General features: G+C 48.3%; 3 protein-coding genes across 3 annotated transcripts; 1 reads left to right on the top strand and 2 right to left on the bottom strand.

Moving 5' to 3' along the window:
• Window positions 1-287: 287 nt before the first annotated feature.
• LOC115638968 (cytochrome c oxidase assembly factor 3 homolog, mitochondrial) lies at window positions 288-2652 on the bottom strand. Its single transcript, XM_030541171.1, has 2 exons — window positions 2364-2652; window positions 288-1909 (listed from the first exon to the last, which is right to left on the bottom strand). The coding sequence occupies exons 1-2, from the start codon at window positions 2635-2637 to the stop codon at window positions 1806-1808; spliced, it is 378 nt and encodes a 125-aa protein (XP_030397031.1). The 5' UTR covers window positions 2638-2652; the 3' UTR covers window positions 288-1805.
• A 947-nt stretch (window positions 2653-3599) lies between these two features.
• Window positions 3600-10760, top strand: CNTD1 (cyclin N-terminal domain containing 1). The gene is made up of 7 exons (XM_030541173.1): window positions 3600-4223; window positions 5198-5273; window positions 6252-6426; window positions 7350-7512; window positions 8179-8323; window positions 9257-9353; window positions 10058-10760. Exons 1-7 carry the CDS (start codon window positions 4058-4060, stop codon window positions 10211-10213), a joined length of 978 nt encoding a protein of 325 aa, XP_030397033.1. The 5' UTR covers window positions 3600-4057; the 3' UTR covers window positions 10214-10760.
• A 100-nt stretch (window positions 10761-10860) lies between these two features.
• On the bottom strand, window positions 10861-16666 carry BECN1 (beclin 1). The gene is made up of 11 exons (XM_030541147.1): window positions 16413-16666; window positions 15992-16059; window positions 15711-15769; window positions 14880-14970; window positions 14453-14589; window positions 14073-14267; window positions 13639-13785; window positions 12960-13109; window positions 12815-12875; window positions 12194-12336; window positions 10861-11649 (listed from the first exon to the last, which is right to left on the bottom strand). Exons 1-11 carry the CDS (start codon window positions 16537-16539, stop codon window positions 11481-11483), a joined length of 1347 nt encoding a protein of 448 aa, XP_030397007.1. The 5' UTR covers window positions 16540-16666; the 3' UTR covers window positions 10861-11480.
• Window positions 16667-17562: the final 896 nt, after the last annotated feature.

The raw sequence follows: 17562 nt of genomic DNA, 5'->3' as shown, positions 1-17562 counted from the left end.
AGCACCTTGTAACCAAACTGATTCTTCCTGTAGGACAGGTGGGGGGGGAGGGGAGGCTTTTCTTGTAAATGGTTTGAGGAGAAACCCTGCTGTGTCCAGGGTGGGGTGGGAGTGGGAAGGTGGCCCCAGGTAATACACCTGCTGTTCTGTGAATTCAGGACTTAAGCCAGTGAGCTGGAAAATCTCATTCCCAACACTCCTTAGCCTCTTCAGTAAATGTGTGCTGCATGGAACAGTCCCTGAGGCACTGAGCTGGCCTCCTGCCACCTTAATAATCAACTTGGAAGCACGATTTCCAGAGGCATTTATTGGAACATGGCAACAGCTGCAGGTGCTAGAGCTTTGCCCTTCACAGGGGCAAAGGATGGAGTGTTTCCACTGCAGGCTGGGCCAGGGGCATTAAGAGCCAACTGTTCCTGGCAGTGAGGGGTGGTGGTTTGTGCCTTCTTCCCCCAGAGGGCAGCAGGGCACCTTTGTATCTAATTCAGTGGGTCCTGGAGGCAGCATACAGGCACCTTCCCAAATCACTTAGAGGGTTTTTCCTCTCCCTAGCGTATCTGAGCAGGCCCACCTGGCATCATTAGCCAGAGGCCATGCAAGTAGCTCACCACCGTTGGTTTTATTCATATCCTCACAGTTGCATCACTTTTTAAGGATTGAGTTACTGACTTCCAGGTCTAGTGGCCACCCCGTGGCAGCCTAGTGCCTCCAACACCCTGACCTGGGGAAATGACTGTAGCCCAGGGACCATGGCTTGGGCAATCCCATGCTTCCCCCACAGGGCTGGGTCCCGGCTACAGTGGTGCAATGCAGATTAGCCATTCCAGGCTGCAAGTGGCATGGAGATTATTGCTCAGCCAGAGGTGCAGCACAGTTCACTCCAGGGAGCTCTGCAGCCATGTTCTAGCTTAGAAAGGCTGAGCAAGGCCTGTCCCTGCAGGACTCAATCTCTCTCTCTCTCCCCCAAGGCCAAAGAGGCACATTTCCATGTGTCAGCCTCTCCCAGGGTTCTGCTCTTTCCCACATAACAGGGTATGTGCTGAGGTCAGTGGGTAATTGGGGTCTTTGTGGCCTGGGGCAGAATCACTCCATGCTCCATCCTCCTCTTCCTGCAGGTGGTAAACACGTTGGGTGGCACCCCCAGGCCAGATACCACCCATAGCTTCCTCTCAGCACCAGGCAACAAGGAATTCATGATACAGGCCCAAGGCAGCCATGTTCAGCCCACGCAACAAACAAGCTTGGTCCTAGACAACCAACAACCTTGGTTCTATTTGCTCTTAAATAGCTACAAACCACCCAGGGGCTGCTGGGATAGACCAGGAAGACAGACTTTTAAGCTCTCACATGTGTATTTCCACCAACAAGAAGATATTACAGGGAGGTTGCACTTACCCAAACTTATCCTTCCAACCCCCATCTCAGGTGCCCCCCAGCAGGCCCCACTTGGGGAGGCCCAGGGCTGGCATTCCACATGCCCACTCTGGTGAATCATTTAGACAGGTTTATTGAGGCCCTGGCCCATCTGCTGCAGGGGGTGAATAGCAGAAGAGCCCATCAGGAAACAAAGCTGTTGCTGTTGCACCACAGTCTGCAACTGCAGCGAGAAAGTTTAACTGGAGGTGGCGGGAGCCTGGTCCCCACTGGGCACAGGGGAGAGGAGCCCCCCCTTCCACCGAGGGGGACTCGGCTCACCATGGGGAGTGCCTGGCATGTCAAAGGCAGATGCAACCCAAGAGGAATGGGGCAGCTGAGGGTCTCTGGCACGTGCGTCAGTTCCAGCTGGATCCGGCCTGCTCAGGGTCTCAGTTCACTGGGGTCTTGGCAGCCTGGGCCCGGGCAGCCTCAACCTCCTGCTCCAGCTCGTCCAGGAATCGCTCCTGGGAGATCTTGTAGAAGGTGAAACCATCTGGGACAGGACCACTCAGGAAAACGGGGGGAATCAAAGACACCCCGAGAAACACCCCCAGTGGCCCTTCCCTGCTCCATGGGGCTACCCCCCCCACACTCATCGGGGGGGGGGACCCCGCTGCTCCCGCCCCCGCTCCTCCCGGGGGGGGGGACGAGCCCCGCTGCTCCCGCCCCCGCTCCTCCCCGGGGGGGGCCGCTCCTTCCGCCCCCGCTCCTCCCCGGGGGGGGGAATCCCGCTGCTCCCCCCCCCCGCTCCTCCCCGGGGGGGGACCCCGCTGCTCCCCCCCCGCTCCTCCCCGGGGGGGGGAGAAATCCCGCTGCTCCCCCCCCGCTCCTCCCGGGGGGGAAATCCCGCTGCTCCCCCCCCGCTCCTCCCCGGGGGGGGGAATCCCGCTGCTCCCCCCCCGCTCCTCCCCGGGGGGACACCCCGCTGCTCCTCCCCGGCCGGATACAGATGCCCAACGCCACCGCGCCGATGCCGAGCCCCGTCAGCAGGTTGCGGCCCCGGAGCCGCCGCTGCAGGCCCCGCCGGCGCAGCGCCTCCTCCGCGCGCTGCATGACGCGCCGCTGCTCCGCGCTCAGCTCCGGCTCCCGCGCCGGGTCAATCCGTTTCGCGAACGCGGCCTCCGAGTCCCGGCCCGGCTCCCGCGGCGCCGACATCTTCCCCGCCGAGCCGCGCCCAGCGCCCACGTGACTGAGTGGGCGGAGCGCGGAGGCTATCGTCATATCCTTCTCGAGCAAACGCGCATTCCAGCAGCGTCGGCGTGACTCCGCCTACGTGACGCTTGTGCCGCCATGTTCGATGAGGGCAAAGTACCCATCTGCGACGGCGGCGGAAGTTCTGATTCTGGCCAATCACCCCTAGGGGACCAGGTGCTCCCGCCCGATTGGTTACGCGGGCCACGTGACATTGAGCCTCTCTTGTGATTGGTGGTCAGTGACTTCACGAGATCCGGAGCTTTAGGCGGGAAGATGTGACTAACTGAGCCGCCTCGAGCGATTGGGAGAATGCCACGTGACCAGATGGCAACGGGCTATGGCGTCGTGTGATTGGCCGAGAGGCGGCATGTGAGATGCGGCGGGGTAGAGAGAGGGAAAAAATATCCCAGAGCAGCCGAGCTGCCGCGGCCTCCAGCCCCGCCCCCAGCCCCCCACTCCCTGCCCCGCCCTGCCCCGCGCTGGTAGCTCCCTTCTATCCCCCCACTGCCCGGCCGGGCCCCCTCCGCCCTGGGCTGGCACCTCCCTTCCAGCCCCCCACGCCCTGGGCCGCCCCGCCCCGCCCCCCCCAGCCCCAGGCTGGCACCTCCCTTCCAGCCCCCCACTCCCTGCCCCACACCCCCCAGCCCCGGGCTGGCACCTCCCTTCCAGCCCCCCACGCCCTGGGCCGCCCCGCCCCCCCCAGCCCCAGGCTGGCACCTCCCTTCCAGCCCCCCACGCCCTGGGCCGCCCCGCCCCCCCCCACCCCCTGGGCTGCCCCGCCCCCCCCCGCCCCGGGCTGGCACCTCCCTTCCAGCCCCCCACGCCCTGGGCCGCCCCGCCCCCCCCAGCCCCAGGCTGGCACCTCCCTTCCAGCCCCCCACGCCCTGGGCCGCCCCGCCCCCCCCCACGCCCTGGGCTGCCCCGCCCCCCCCAGCCCCGGGCTGGCACCTCCCTTCCAGCCCCCCATGCCCTGGGCCCCGGCCGGGAGGCCAGCAGTGAGCCGCCAGCTTCTCCACGGGGGACAGGCAGCCCTGCCTGCGCTGCGCTGCGCACCCCTTCCCCGTGGGGTAGCCAGCAGCGAGGGCGTCCCTGGGCCTGGGTCACGCTGCCCGTGGGGATGAGCTTGGCGTGTAGCTCACAGTTCTGTCGAGGGAGCCCCAGGGCCGACTGAAATCCCCTTCTGCCGCCTGTAGCTGGGATGGCCCCGCAGCACTGGCTGTACCAGTGTAGGTGTTCTCTGTCACTAACGCCAGCCTGATTCCCAACACGCGCAGGGAGCACGGCCACAGTAAGGAGGTGTCATTTTTCCATAGCAAAGTTCCTGATTAGACCGCCGCCTTGTCCCATGCACCACCTGGTGCCCTCTCTAATAATTACTGTCGTGGGTACAGCCGCACGGCTATACAAATGTTATTTTATTGTTTGAGAACTGGCCAGAAGTGCCGAGATGAGCTCAGAGCCAGTGTCCCGGTTTCGCACCCCGGAGCCAGTCTTTGGAGTTGTTGCTCCCGAGATCATTGAAGATACTTTAATTTGTTTAGCTACAGAAAATGAACAATATCTGAATGAGCTGTCAGATCAAGCAGGATGCTTCAAAGAGACCCAGATAGTGGGTGAGAGATGCAGATCTTTGTCAGCCTGTGTATGTTTGTGTGTCTGTGTCCACATGCCGTGAGTGCCTGATGTGTGCACCTTGTGGCACCAGAGACTAACAAAGCTTATGCCCAACGTAGACCAGCGGACTCACCCTTGTGGCGCCTCCTGCTGGTGACTTCTGGGAATTAGCTTGATTCAGCTCTGGAGTGCCCTCTGCAGGCCAGTGATCTGCCTGTCCTCTGGCCCGTGTCCCTCCCTGGACCCAGTGCCCTTTTACATGGGGTGCTGCCCCCTGGCAGTAACCCCTTTCTCCCAGGGAACCCCCAGCTTGCCCCAGTATATGGCTACTGCCAGTCATTGTCTAGCCCCATGCCCTGGGACAGTATTAGCCCACTCATCATTGGCAAGGAGGGTTTGGACCTGCTGCCTTGGCCTACCCCTGGGCTGCCCTGTGCAAACCTCCCAGTACCTGTTGGCCCAATGCTAGGCCGCAGCCTGGGGCTTTCCAGGCTAGAGCTCCCCAGCCTTTCCCCAGCCCTGCTTCACTCAGGTACCTTGTGTCTAACTCCTTACAGCCAGGCCCTTCTCCCTCTATAGCTAGAGAGAGACTTCTGAGTGCCTGGCTCCCAGCCTCTCTATACAGGTTAGCTGTGGTCTAGTTGGGGCATGGCCCAGCTGCAGCCACTTCTCGGTCAGCCCAGCTTAGTTGCTCCCAGCCACAACCTTCCCCCAGGGCTGTTTTAAGCCCTTCAGGGCAGGAGCAGGGTAAGCACCCTGCTACATCCAAATAAATTTGTTAGTCCCTAAGGTGCCACAAGGACTCCTCATTGTTTATCCTCTGCATAAACTCCCATTTGTGGCCTCTCTATAAAGAGTGATTCAATTTGCATGTCTGATTCCTTATCGTCTCGCTTAGTTACTTTTATTTTTTGATAAAGTGTGTCTATCTTATCCATCAGTTCCAGTTATGATTAATTGCACTTTTTTGCAGAATTTGTATTTCTTTTGTGTGAAAAATGGTTCCTGGACCAATCTGCACGATATCAAGCAGTTGAAATATTTGAAAGGTAACTTCCCAAGCAAAGACAACACACAATTCTTATATCTGTAGTACAGTTATATTATATGTACTCTGCACTGCTCAGGCTGAAGATATGGAGTATCTTTATAGCTGCAGCTTTGTCTTTCCTGTCATTTAATTACAAGCATAATTGGTATGTATATTGAGAGTAAAGTATTTTGAATACATGTTGAAAGTACTTTTCTTTTTGTTAGCAAAAGGCAACTTTTCTGAGAGCTGATCTTTTACATAAGAATGGTCCTGCTGGGCAAGCCCAGTGGTCCATCTAACCCAATACCCTGTCTCTGACAGTGGCCAATGCCAGATGATTCAGAGGGAATGAACAGAACAGGGCAATTTTGAGTGATCCATCCCATCATCCAGTCCCAGCTTCTGGCAGTTGGAGCTTTAGGGACACCCTGAGCAGGGAGTTGTGTCCCTGACCATCTTGGCAAATGATGGACCTATCCTCTATGAACTTACAGATCCTTTTTTGAACCCAGTTATAGTTTTGGCCTTCACAGCATTCCCTGGCAATGAGTTCTACAGGTTGACTATGCATTGTGTGAAGTAGTACTTCCTTTTGTGTTTTAAATTAATAGGCAGCAGGTTTAATCAGGTGACCCTGGCTCTTGTGTTATGTGAAGGGGTAAATAGCACTTCCCTATTCACTTTCTCCACAACATTCATGATTTGTATAGACCTCTGTTGTATCTGTACTCTTCTCTTTTCTAAGCTGAACAGACCCGGTCTTTGTAATCTCTCCTTGTATGGAAGCTATTCTATACCCCTAATTATTTCTGTTGCCCTTTTCTGTTCCTTTTCCAATTTTAATATAGCTTCTTTGAGATGAGGTGACTAGAAGTGCATGCAGTATTCAAGGTGTGGGTATACCATGGATTTATATAGTGCCATTATATTTACTGTCATCTTATCTAGCCTTTTCCTAATGATTCCTAACAGTTAGCTTTTTTTTTCCTTGCAGGTTTATGATTAAGCATGTAGAAGAGAGCTATAACTCTATCAAAAAGTCAAGGACAAACAATGAACAAGGAGAGGACAACATCTGGGGCACTTTGAAAGCACGGATGTGTGACACATTTGTGCTGCGGCTTGTGTCTTGCATTCAGCTTGCAAGCAAACTTTCTTTTCACTACAGTGTGAGCAAACTAACCACTTTCTTACACCAGATTTTTAGCTAGAACAGTATATTCTTTCTTACCTAGATTTTGGTCTTATCTAAACTCCACACCAAAGGAGTTACTGTTTCAAAGGATAGCAGTGACTGTGTAATCCAGGATAATTTGGGCATGGGAGATCTAGACTCTCTTGCACTCGGGCACAGTAACTGTTATGCCTCTGGAAATTGTATACTGCACCTTCACAATGAAAGACGTTAACATAATTTTATTATTTAAAGTATCCATGACCTGTACCAGTTGGTTGTTAAGCATACCATGATATCAAAACCCAGGATTGTTATGGAGGGAGTTGCCAAATGATGCCATTACATAGCTTTTCAAGTTAATTTTCTTAGTGTGTGATGCCCTATTCAGTCTGAAGAAATGCTGTGTTGTTGTTAGTATTGTGATGTATTTTATTTTTGAGGAAAATATTGCAAGCAAGAGTTTTCTCTCTGCCTTAATCTCGCTACTTGGAGTTGACCCTTGGGACAAATACTTCCTAGGAAGTGGACAATGGTGTTAGGGCTGATATTGCAGGGGGAAGGTTTTGCCTGTCTGCCATGTGTGACCACTTCTGTTCTAGGACATGTGTATATTGTGTAAATCAAAAAAGTTATACTGATAAAATACCCAAACTCAGCATCCCTGATTTCTGCTCCAATGGGGCACAGCCCTGCAAAACCCCAATATGTGCTACTACCTGGCAAAGAGTAATAGTTTCAGCTTGCATTTTCCATTTTTAGCTTAGAAGGCAAGTTAAACAAAAATTCTATTAGTTCTCAGCTCAAAAAGAAACTATTAACAGCATATCATCATGCAGGTGAACTTCTGGGATCTTGAGAGAACACCTCTAACGCACAGCAGCAGTTTTAAAAATAACCCATCACTGTTTTTTCCAGATAATTAACAATAACACAGTTCTGAAATTTCTGCAGTCCTTAGACTATTCATACACAAAACAGAACTTGGTGGAGTCAGAACTTGCCATTCTGAAGGCTCTGTGCTTCCAGATCAACGTGCCGACTCCTTTTGCCTATGTTGAGTTGCTTCTGGAGGTGTTAGGTAAGAGTATTAATAAGAAGAAACTATGTAGAAATTACCACTAAACTCTGAAACAAGCAATCTCAGATTAGTGGTTTGTTGTAGAGGTAAAATCAAGTGTGAAGTGACAGAGAGAAACTCGCCCATGTGGTTATTATTAACAGAAAGCCCAAAGTTCGAAGTGTTCTCCTTACCTGGGGTGTTTCCTAGGGTGAGTCCTGGGTCTCATTTTACCTGTCAAATGATAGATATCTGCACAAGAATCTTCTACCACTGACACAAGTAAGAAACTTCACACATCACAGAGGGAGGAGCCCCGCAGTTAGCGTCCAAGAAGAAATGCATCTGGGTAACTGGTCTTTTGGCTGTTTAGTAAGATGTTGTTATAAGACTAATATTTTTATTAAAAGTAGTTATATAAGGCCACAGTTTTTCCAAAGTGAATTGCGACTTTTTGGGTGTCCTACTTGAGATCCTTTAAAGGGACCTGATTGACAGAAATTGCTGAGCAAAAACTTTTATGGAGTCTCAAGTTTTGGGTACCTCACCTTAAAGTGGTCACTACTGAAAATCTTAGCCATAAACTCAATACACAAAACTGCCTTGGTCATAATGGCTAATATTTTTCATAATCTAGTTTTATGGATCAGAAAATATATAGCTGACCATGTATAATCTCCACTTTAGGACATAATGGCTGCTTACTTCCTATGAAACAGTTGCATAAGATGTGCATGCACCTACTGGATTTAACTTATCTTATGCGGAACATCATCTATGATACTTTACTGAAGATTTCTATTGAGAATTCAACACCGAGTGAACTCCAGATGTAAGTACCACCTATGCCCCAGGACACATTTGAGCTAGTACTGATTTTATGCTCAGAGGGGAGGGAAAAAGCTTGTGAGGGTCACATATTCTTGTGCCTTTACCATCCATCTGTTGCAGTTTCATTGTTGTCTATTTGACAAATTATGATGCAGCAGATACAGATTAGAGAAAGTGCTCAGCATACTGAGAAAATACAAGTCACAGTTATTTGCAAAACAACGCAACAGACCATTCTTTGTGAACTAAGAATCTGGGACTGAGGTTTCTGGATTTAAGTTGCTAATTCTATGAAATGTCAAGAAGTATACAAAATGTCCATACACTGCTTCCTTTCCATAGTAAGTAATATTTGGGAATAATCAATTCTAAGTATGACTAACTTAATTTGCCAAATTTTGATCCCAGCTCTGATAGCGACTGTTTGTCATCCTGGGTACACTGCATCTTTCTCCATCTGCAGAACAGTAATATTTACCTGCCTGTTAGGCTGGCATTGATCAATAAGTGTTTTCAAAAGAGCTTTGAAGACAAAATACTACAGAAGTGCCAAGTATAATAAGAGTTATTAGCATACTCCTCAAAATAATACTAGTTTTCCTAACATTTTACAGTTCATGTTCTCTGTTTTTCCATATGCTTAGAAAAGTCAAAATGCTTCAGCAACTTTGCTGTAGAATAGGCAGACAGGGAGAATCTCTCTTATCTTTAAGAAAATGTAGCCAGTAGTGGGAGATTGGACTTTAAGTTGAAGGTATTAGTATCAGCCTGAAGTGGCTTTTAAAAGTGTTTATTTGTACGTGTGTTTCTATATTAAAATGCCACTAAAATTGTTTACCTCCAGATACACAGTATCAATACTACAACACTTAGCTGTTGAAATACAGAACAGCTTCATTTTAAAGCAGATATTACTACTGTTTTAATTATACAGAGCAAAATTTTTGTCAGTAAAGGAAGATTTCATGCTCTTGGCAGTTGGCATCATCAGCACAAGCGCTTTCATACTAAGCCCTGAATACTGGAATCAGGTACTGCTAGACAAGAAATACAGAGTGCAGGTCTTAGGCTTAATGAACTAAAAATTTTTTGCATTTTTTACTGTTTACGGAGTACAGGTGTGTTGCACTGGAAGTATATTAAAGGTGGAGTCCTTCAATATATTAGTACTGCAGGGCAAGGGGAGGTTGGGAATTTAACATGAGTGTCTCATTACTTTGCAAACCTATTCTGAGAAGACTGCAGCTTTCTTACACCTAGAATATGTTGTATCCAAAGGCTTCCACTGGCAGAAGTGGGGGAGGGGAGTAACCCCACAAGGCATCAGATCTCCCACAAACAGCCAGCCTGTGTTTTATAGTATAAAAGAGAGGTCCTATTTAAAATTGTCCTCTCACAGCAGAAGCAGTTAGTTGCTTTGTCCTCTCACAGCAGAAGCAGTTAGTTGCTTTATATATATATATATATATAAGAAGCAGTTAGTTGCTTTATATATATATATATTCCTCCCCTGTAAGGGAGAAAGATTCCACTAACAGGATCCTCAGTTGGCTAATTGCAGAGGGCTAGTGGTGTTTTTTTAATGTAGTTGTATTCCCATATAAGCTAGATAGTACAGTATTGGAGCCATAGGGTGGACTATACTCATGTTTTTATTTTCCTTTACAAATACTCAAAGATTTAAGATCTAGAACTACCGCTCTGTTGCCCAAAATAAGCAAGATTTTTTTTTAAGGTTGTGGAGCATTTAAACTGCATCACTGGTATTACCACACAAAGCATTTTAGAGTTTTCATATGCAATACTGAAGCACAGTGTTGGCACCACTAATCCAAGGAAGAACAAAGGAACTAGATCTTCAGAGAACTATGTTGTACCTCCTACAAAATAAACTTGGCTTTTCCACTGCAACCTTTCCCATGTATCAGTGTCCTCAAAGCCATGTTTCATCCACTAATCCTTTGTAACAGATGCAGGTGGTTTTGACTTGTAACTCATGTAGGATGAACTTTTCTTTAGTTGCTATGTAGCAGCTATCAAATATGGCATTTAAAACTGTTAAAATTGGCCTTTGCCAAGTATCCCCTATACTGATGTAGTGACATTGGAGTAAAATGCTGCCATGGTGAAGTGTTTTGCTTTTGGAAAAATGGTTATAGAAAGGGCAGCAATAAGCCTACAAACCATTCTACTGTGTAGAAGTGCAACAAGCCGGGCCAGGCTTTCTTCACACAGTTGCTGTTGTGCAGAAGCAGTGACTGTCTTGAACAGTTTACAGTATCAAGGTTGTTCCTTCCTATATTCCTTTCCTTCTGCCCCCCCCCCCCATCTAGTTTCCCCCCAGTCTGAAAAGAAAGTCAATTACGTAGTCTGCCAGTATTAACAGGGGAGGGAAATGCAAGTCAAATCAAGCACCAGCTGCTTTGAAAGCTGGATTTAAATCTTACTTGGATGGAAAGCTATTCAGAATCTACATACCAGTACACAGGATGCCATGCTGTAGTTAAGTATATGTGGAATGGAAGCACTCAATTTGTCCAGAATACAAAGTATTTTATTACAGTGTTATTCAGTGCACCTTTGTGCAGTAACAGGCTGCAGGAAATATTTGTTACAAATTGTTAAATAGCTGGCAATGTTCTAAACAATATCAAACCCTCGAAGTTCAGTGGCACCAAATTAAGTGCTCATCAGTTCTGATTTAAAGAGAAGATATTAAGTTTCAAGCATTAGTCACCATTTAGGGTGATCAGACAGAGCTTCCATAGGCTTTGCGCATAACACAGTTCTCACTGTGTCACTAATATTTCATTTTTCTAACTGCATTCTCTGTTAAATTGTCATGAGATTACATCAGATACCTACTGGTGTTGTATAGCAAGTTTCTGACTTGTCTATAAAACTCCCAGATACTTGCCATCTAGCTATTTCATAGAGCTGAATTATATTCTGTTCTGCTCAACAGTACAATTTTACATATTGCTTTTCTATGCACTACTTGTCAAATGAAATTTTAAAGTGTCTTGTGGATTTTTGATATTGTAAACATGTTGTATTGGTTAATATTAAGTGACAATTTATGACATTCTTGAGGGAAAAAAATCAGATACTCTCTAGTCCTCAGAACAAGTTCTTCACACACATGCACGCACACACAGTCATTTGTTATAAAATTGGGATGAAACCCAGGCAAGACCCCATTTCAGGTTAGTTAACATGAATTTGAGTGCTTTTGTCCATTGCTCTTCAGAGTTAAACTGTGTTTTAATAGAGTAAGAGCCACCACTGCCACCTGTATCTTCGATCTTGCCTTTCTCCACATCCATTCTGTATCATATAAACAGAGGTTTATTAACACATTTACATTTCAACATAGTCACCTCTGATAAGCCGCTAATGCTGTGTAATCTCTTCTGGTGTTATTTCATTTAAGCTAGCTTCATTTGACTGATTTTGAAGCAGTTATTTCCGTAGTTGGGTTTGACATTTGAAGTATCCAAGTACTGTATTTTCAGACCCTTTAATCTCAGAGTTATGAATCTTACATGAGCGCTGAACATTTTGTCTAAGACATGGTCTGATCCCCTATTTTAACAAAGGTAATAACTAGCTTTTAAAAAACAACTATGCAGTGGCCTTTCATTGCTGAGTAACTAGCTTTAAATCACATTTAGGTCAAAAGAGAGAGAACCCAGAAAATGGTTCTGTACTGCTCTCCACTCAAGCACAGAACCATCAGATGATTTGGCTGAAAAGTAAGACAAGCCTGGAATAGCAAAGAATGCTATGGCTCAGGAGGCAGGAGCACTGGCAGAGCTGCATGGGTTAACATGCACTATGTTACAGAAGCACTTCAGATAGAGACATTTACCTGTAAGGCAAACAAAAGCGAGTTTCGCCTTTCTCCACCTCCTCTTTGAATTGCTGCACACAGTCCAGGAATGCCACCATTGCATGATCAAATTTATTGTCCCAAAAGAACCGTAAACCTCCAGAACAATACAAGGGCAACTCCTAAAAGAGAGAGGTTAGTTCTAGACAGCCAAGAGAGACTCTAGTTTAGAAACTCTTACCACAGGTGCAGGACAGGGCCCTAGGGATTTCTCTGCCTTCAAGAGCCAAGCCACATTGCGTTCCACTCATCCCAGTCACGACCTGGATAGGACTCTTGAGCCCACTGACACACCTCAACTGGCCAGAATGACTTTTAAATAAAGCAGAGCACCTCCTCTGCTTCTTTGCACCCCCACCCCCAGGGGAGCACGAAGCATAATGCTTAGTCCTGCCTAGAGTGCAGGGGACGACTAGATGACCTCTCGAGGTCCCTTCCAGTTCTATGATTATCAGAGGTAAGGCAGTTACAGCAGCAATTGTATTAAGCCTGTAATAAGATCTAACGGTGAATGGCAGGATTTACATTTTTTGCTCACTCGTATTAGCAGGAATAGAGGGAATTTAGCATTCCAGGCAGATTATTTTTGGATTTTCTTACCTTTGATTTGTCTGTGAGGGACTCTAAATATGAATGATTTCCATAGGGAACGAGACGGTATCTGAAAGAAAAGGCAGTTAAGTCTGTGAGTGCCTTTTCCCATGGTACGATAGCTAGTACAAGGTGTTTAAAGAACTGCTCTTACCTTTGAAATTTCAGGCCCATCTTGTTAGCAAGGGCATGAAGCAGTAGCACAGTCTGCCCCCAAGCTGCATTGATCTCATTCCATTCTACAGGGACACTGGGGAGGCGGCCAAGTCTGAAGTTATTAATTGTGCCAAATTGCCCACTGTGCCTGTGTTACGAGGAGAAGTTGTAAGTAAGCTCTTTGGGGCAGGGAATGTCTCTACAGCACCTAGGACAAGAGGGCCCTAATCCCCATTGCTGCTGTAATGCAAGGCAATAACCCTGCAAGCCATGAAGTCTCTTTATGGAGCTCAAAGACAATGGAGCAGCTTACATTGTCTTTGTAAAGTTCAGGATTCAACATGGCAAGTGCAAAAGCTCACGCAGAGCTGTTCAATTAGGGCTCAGCACTGGGCTCCACATGGTCCCAGGTTTGACAGCCTATAGATAGCACTTGCCAGCTGCTCTCACATTTGCAAATCTCCTCACACAGCCTGGGTAGAGCATGTTTCCTTTCCTGCCCTTTCAGTTGCCACCATGAGGAGATCTGATTGCCTGCTCTCAGCTAAGAAGTACATTTCAGCCCTGCTTAGCACCTAAGTTGCCAAAAACCAAGCTGCCATCTTGGCAATGATGCTGTAATGCAGAATCATGAAAGCTGCAGCAGCTCTGCCCCTCTAGCCCAGAGCTTACATTACCAGATATGGAAAGTTGCATTGAACACATTAGTTTTCCTCAGTTTATCCCACTGGATCTGGGCATAGCGCATCTGGTTATCAACGCTTTTCAGTTCGTCATCCAGCTCCAGTTGCTGCCTCTTGAATTCACTGTACTCCTTCTGATACCTTCAAACAGCAACAATGAAAAAGCTACCAACAGAACAGGACAGCAAGAGACCAGCTCCTACATGCACCACTACCCCAGACAGACCCTGTCTGTGGAGAGAGACGCAAGTCACTAACTAACTAAGGTGCCAGATCCCCAGTTTTGTAATAGAGGAAACCACTTGTACCCAGCCAGTATTTGTGAGTGATTAGAAGTACAGTACATGTTTACCCACAACCCAGTCTGATACACCCACTTGTCCATATTTGTCACTCCTGCCACGAAACAGACTTTGGCTAAGACTCACTGTGCTTCCTCCTGATCCAGTCTCTCTGCTTCTGCCCTGACTTTCTCAAAGTTTTCTGCTACCATCTTGCGGTTCTTCTCTACTTCTTCCAGCTCCTGGATCAATCTCTCCTCTTCCAAAGCAAGTTCTTTCAGCTCCATCTGCAGCTTCTCCTTATCGTCCTCATTCATTTGTTCCAAGATCTCCAGACATCGTCTACAGGAGACAGTAGGTGGTTACAAAAGGATACTTAAGGCAATTCTCAAAGGATGAGATTTGGAGAATTGCCAAATGCTCCATTCAGGGACTTCTTTATATCTGTATTTTTTCCCGGCTCTTCAGACTAAGGCTACTGGAAGCGATGATGGAGTGCACCAACGGGTCAGTAATAAATCACTCACTTGTAGTTCTGGCATTCATTCTCTGTGATATTGAGTTGTGTGTCTAACTGGTCTAGAAGTGTGTCTGTGCATTCCTCACACAGAGGATGGTCCACATCTGTCTGTCCGGACATAATGTCAAAGAGATCACCAGTAACCTAGACAAAGAGTTCGCTCTTAGTATAGAAAATTTAGAATCAGCCCCAGGTTCTGATCAATATTAAATGAAAAACAAAGTCTTCAATGGACAGACTTGTGGCCCCTAAGAGAACAGCAATGTGCCATTTTTCACAGCCCAAGCTTGATAAACTGAACAGATTTTAAGGTGTTACCTTTATTCTACACAAATATTTGGAGGCCAGAAATATGAGTTACAACTCCAACTCGCAAACTACCCCAAAGAACTTACACTTTGTCAGTCACTCTAGTCTGTCAGCATGAGACTTGCCTTCAGTCTTCTGCTGAGATTTTCCATGGTGCCCCCATCAGAAGCCTCTCCAATCAGAGTAAAACTGTTGGCACTTTCTGTTGACATCATTCTTGAAGAGAAAGAGATTTTATAATTGTGAACTGATGAAGAATGTCAGAACTTCACTGAATTTCTCTCACTAGGATATCATGTCCCAAAGCTTCCTCACAGAGACCCCTCCACTGTGCCTTTAATTCTGATGTCTTGTGCAGGCCTTTCTCTTTGATTTTTGAACAAAGGTTTATCTATCTATACACTGAACTTACATGAAGGTCAGTGGGAGATTTGCAGTCTTAGGTGGCAGTGCACAGGAATTAGTTCTGTGTCATCCCTTAGGTGGTAAATAATGTCCCAAGAGCACCACAAATGTAGGAGTCAGAGCTGCTACATGAAAGGGTGGGGGGGTGGGAGTAGGAAGGTCCTGAATAGAATGGATTAAGAAAGCTTTTGGGACCCTGCTGGATCCAGTGAATACTCCAAGTGCCCAAGGAAGCTGAGGATCTCAGCATAAGCCTAGGTGAAGTTCACTGCAGCAAGGGAGAATCTGTGCTTAATGCATGACTTCTGTGGTCAACCACCTACACCCAAAGCATGCAAGTTACACTTATCCTTCCCCATATGGGAGTTCTTTTGGCTTTCATATACTACAGTGGAGTGTGTGATAAATAAAGATTTAGTAAGATTTATTCTGAAATGAAGCCAGCAGCCACAATGCCTTCATCTCTGTAAGAGCTGCCATAATGGAATACATGTAGAAGCATGAGATCCCCCACAATGTTTCAGAAAATTTACTGCAAACACAAGTGATACCTGGCTGGAGGAATGAATCTCCTGGATACACCATCCTGACGGTTTTCTGTGAAGGCTTCCTAGAAATTAAGGCAATACACCATCAGCCAATCAAATGCTACTCATGACATAAAAGAGTAGAATCAGCTTCCTTTTGGATTCTCTCTTGAAAGAAGGATTATCATTCTCACGGGACAAATTAATTTAAAGTTCAGGCTAACCTTTGGCTCCCAAAGATAAACTAGCTTTATCACAGGCCCTTGGCTAAAGGAATGACGAGATATTCAATCCAAAACTTTTACCTCTGTTAAGTTGGTCTCTTCTTCATGAATGTCTCCTGGTTTTGCTGGAGCTGTGGTAAGTAAGGGAGCTGAACAAAGAACAACAATTACTAGAGGACTGAAGAAATCGTGCATGATAAACAATGAAACTGTACATTCAAGGTCCCACTTGTGGTCATCCCAGCCGTTTTCTTCCACAAAGGGAAGAGTGTTAACCCTTGTCCTACTGACCTTCCAGACAGCCCCTCTCTGCCGCCCTAAACCCACCCCAGGGCATTTCAGGTTGACAGGAATCGTCCTAACCGCCTGATCAGCAAAGTGTGGTGAAAACACCAAACCTCCTGTGCTTACCCCGATACCATCCCCTCCTCCAGAGTCCTTCCCTGGCACCCCCGGACGTGCCCCGCTCCCCGCCAGCAGCGCTCGGGCGGGGACCCCGTACCTGTCAGCTCCTGGATGGTGACCCGGTCGAGGATCTTGAAGGACGTGTCCAGCTTGAGCGGCTGGCTGCAGCGCTGGCACACGAAGCTCACCTGCATGGTGCAGGCCGATGACTTGGAGCCTTCCATGCCCGGGCGGGCAGCGCCCCGCGCTCCCTCCCGGCCGCTCCGACTCCTAGGCTGCAAAGCGGCTCGGCGCACGCTCGGGCCCCTGGCCGAGCCAGGACCCAAACATCGCCGCGTCACTTCCGGGGCCGCACCGCGCGTCCCCGCGCACGCAGGAGGTGATGTAATGGCCGCTCCTCCGTCTCGCGGCCTGCAGCACCCCCAGTGGGAAGGGGGACTAATGGGGGCCGCGGGGTGACCCGCAGGGGAGGGGGCAGGCCGGACTGTGTTGTTGGGGCCTGGCTTCGAAAGCCCCCGAAGGATCAGTGTGCGGCGGGGGGGGGCTGATGGTGCACTCAGCAGCACTTCACAGACACTGCTAATTATTACTGCGATGGGCTCGGCTCGCACCATCTTGCCATGTCATCAGAAACCAGCCAAGTTAGGGTGGGAAAACATGCAGGCAGGGCCTCAGCACTTGGCCTGACCTGACCAAATGTTTCATGCCCTTTGGAGGAGCCCGGTGCACAGTCAGGATCATTCCAAGCATGTTCACTAGTGAGTGAAACTCATCCACCAGCGTGGGGGGCAGAGGCACGTTCGCCTCTTGCACAGAAGGCATTACCTGCCTGTGGAACAACAGGCCAATTCCTACAGAGAAAGGAATCCGCCTATTGCTGTAAGTGCCCTCTGTGCCCATAGGTACCCCTTTATTCAGCGAGAAGGGATGGACAGCAGCTGTCTATCATACATCGTCTGACTCACACACACACACACGGAGAGATCAGTGCCTGTTTCCTAGATCTGATGTTTGGCGGTTAATAAAAACTCTTTGCAAGACTCACACCCAGACCCCGTGCCCTCCCCTGCGTGTGCTCACAGCTTTGCTGTTGTGGCTGCATGCGGGGTTTTCCTTGCAGGCAGGGTCACTCACTGCTCGACTCGTCCCATAAAGTGCCCATTACTGGGAGTGGCAACAAGCACCACGTGTTAGTGCCCTAAGCACAGGCCTGTGGCGCTGCAGGCGGCGGTGCGGGCAGAGTCAGG

This window comes from Gopherus evgoodei, chromosome 23, assembly GCF_007399415.2.
Source record: "Gopherus evgoodei ecotype Sinaloan lineage chromosome 23, rGopEvg1_v1.p, whole genome shotgun sequence".
Classification (NCBI taxonomy): Eukaryota; Metazoa; Chordata; order Testudines; family Testudinidae; genus Gopherus; species Gopherus evgoodei.
The sequence above is the reverse complement of the archived record's forward strand: the minus strand, read 5'-3'. Positions and strand labels throughout refer to the sequence as shown.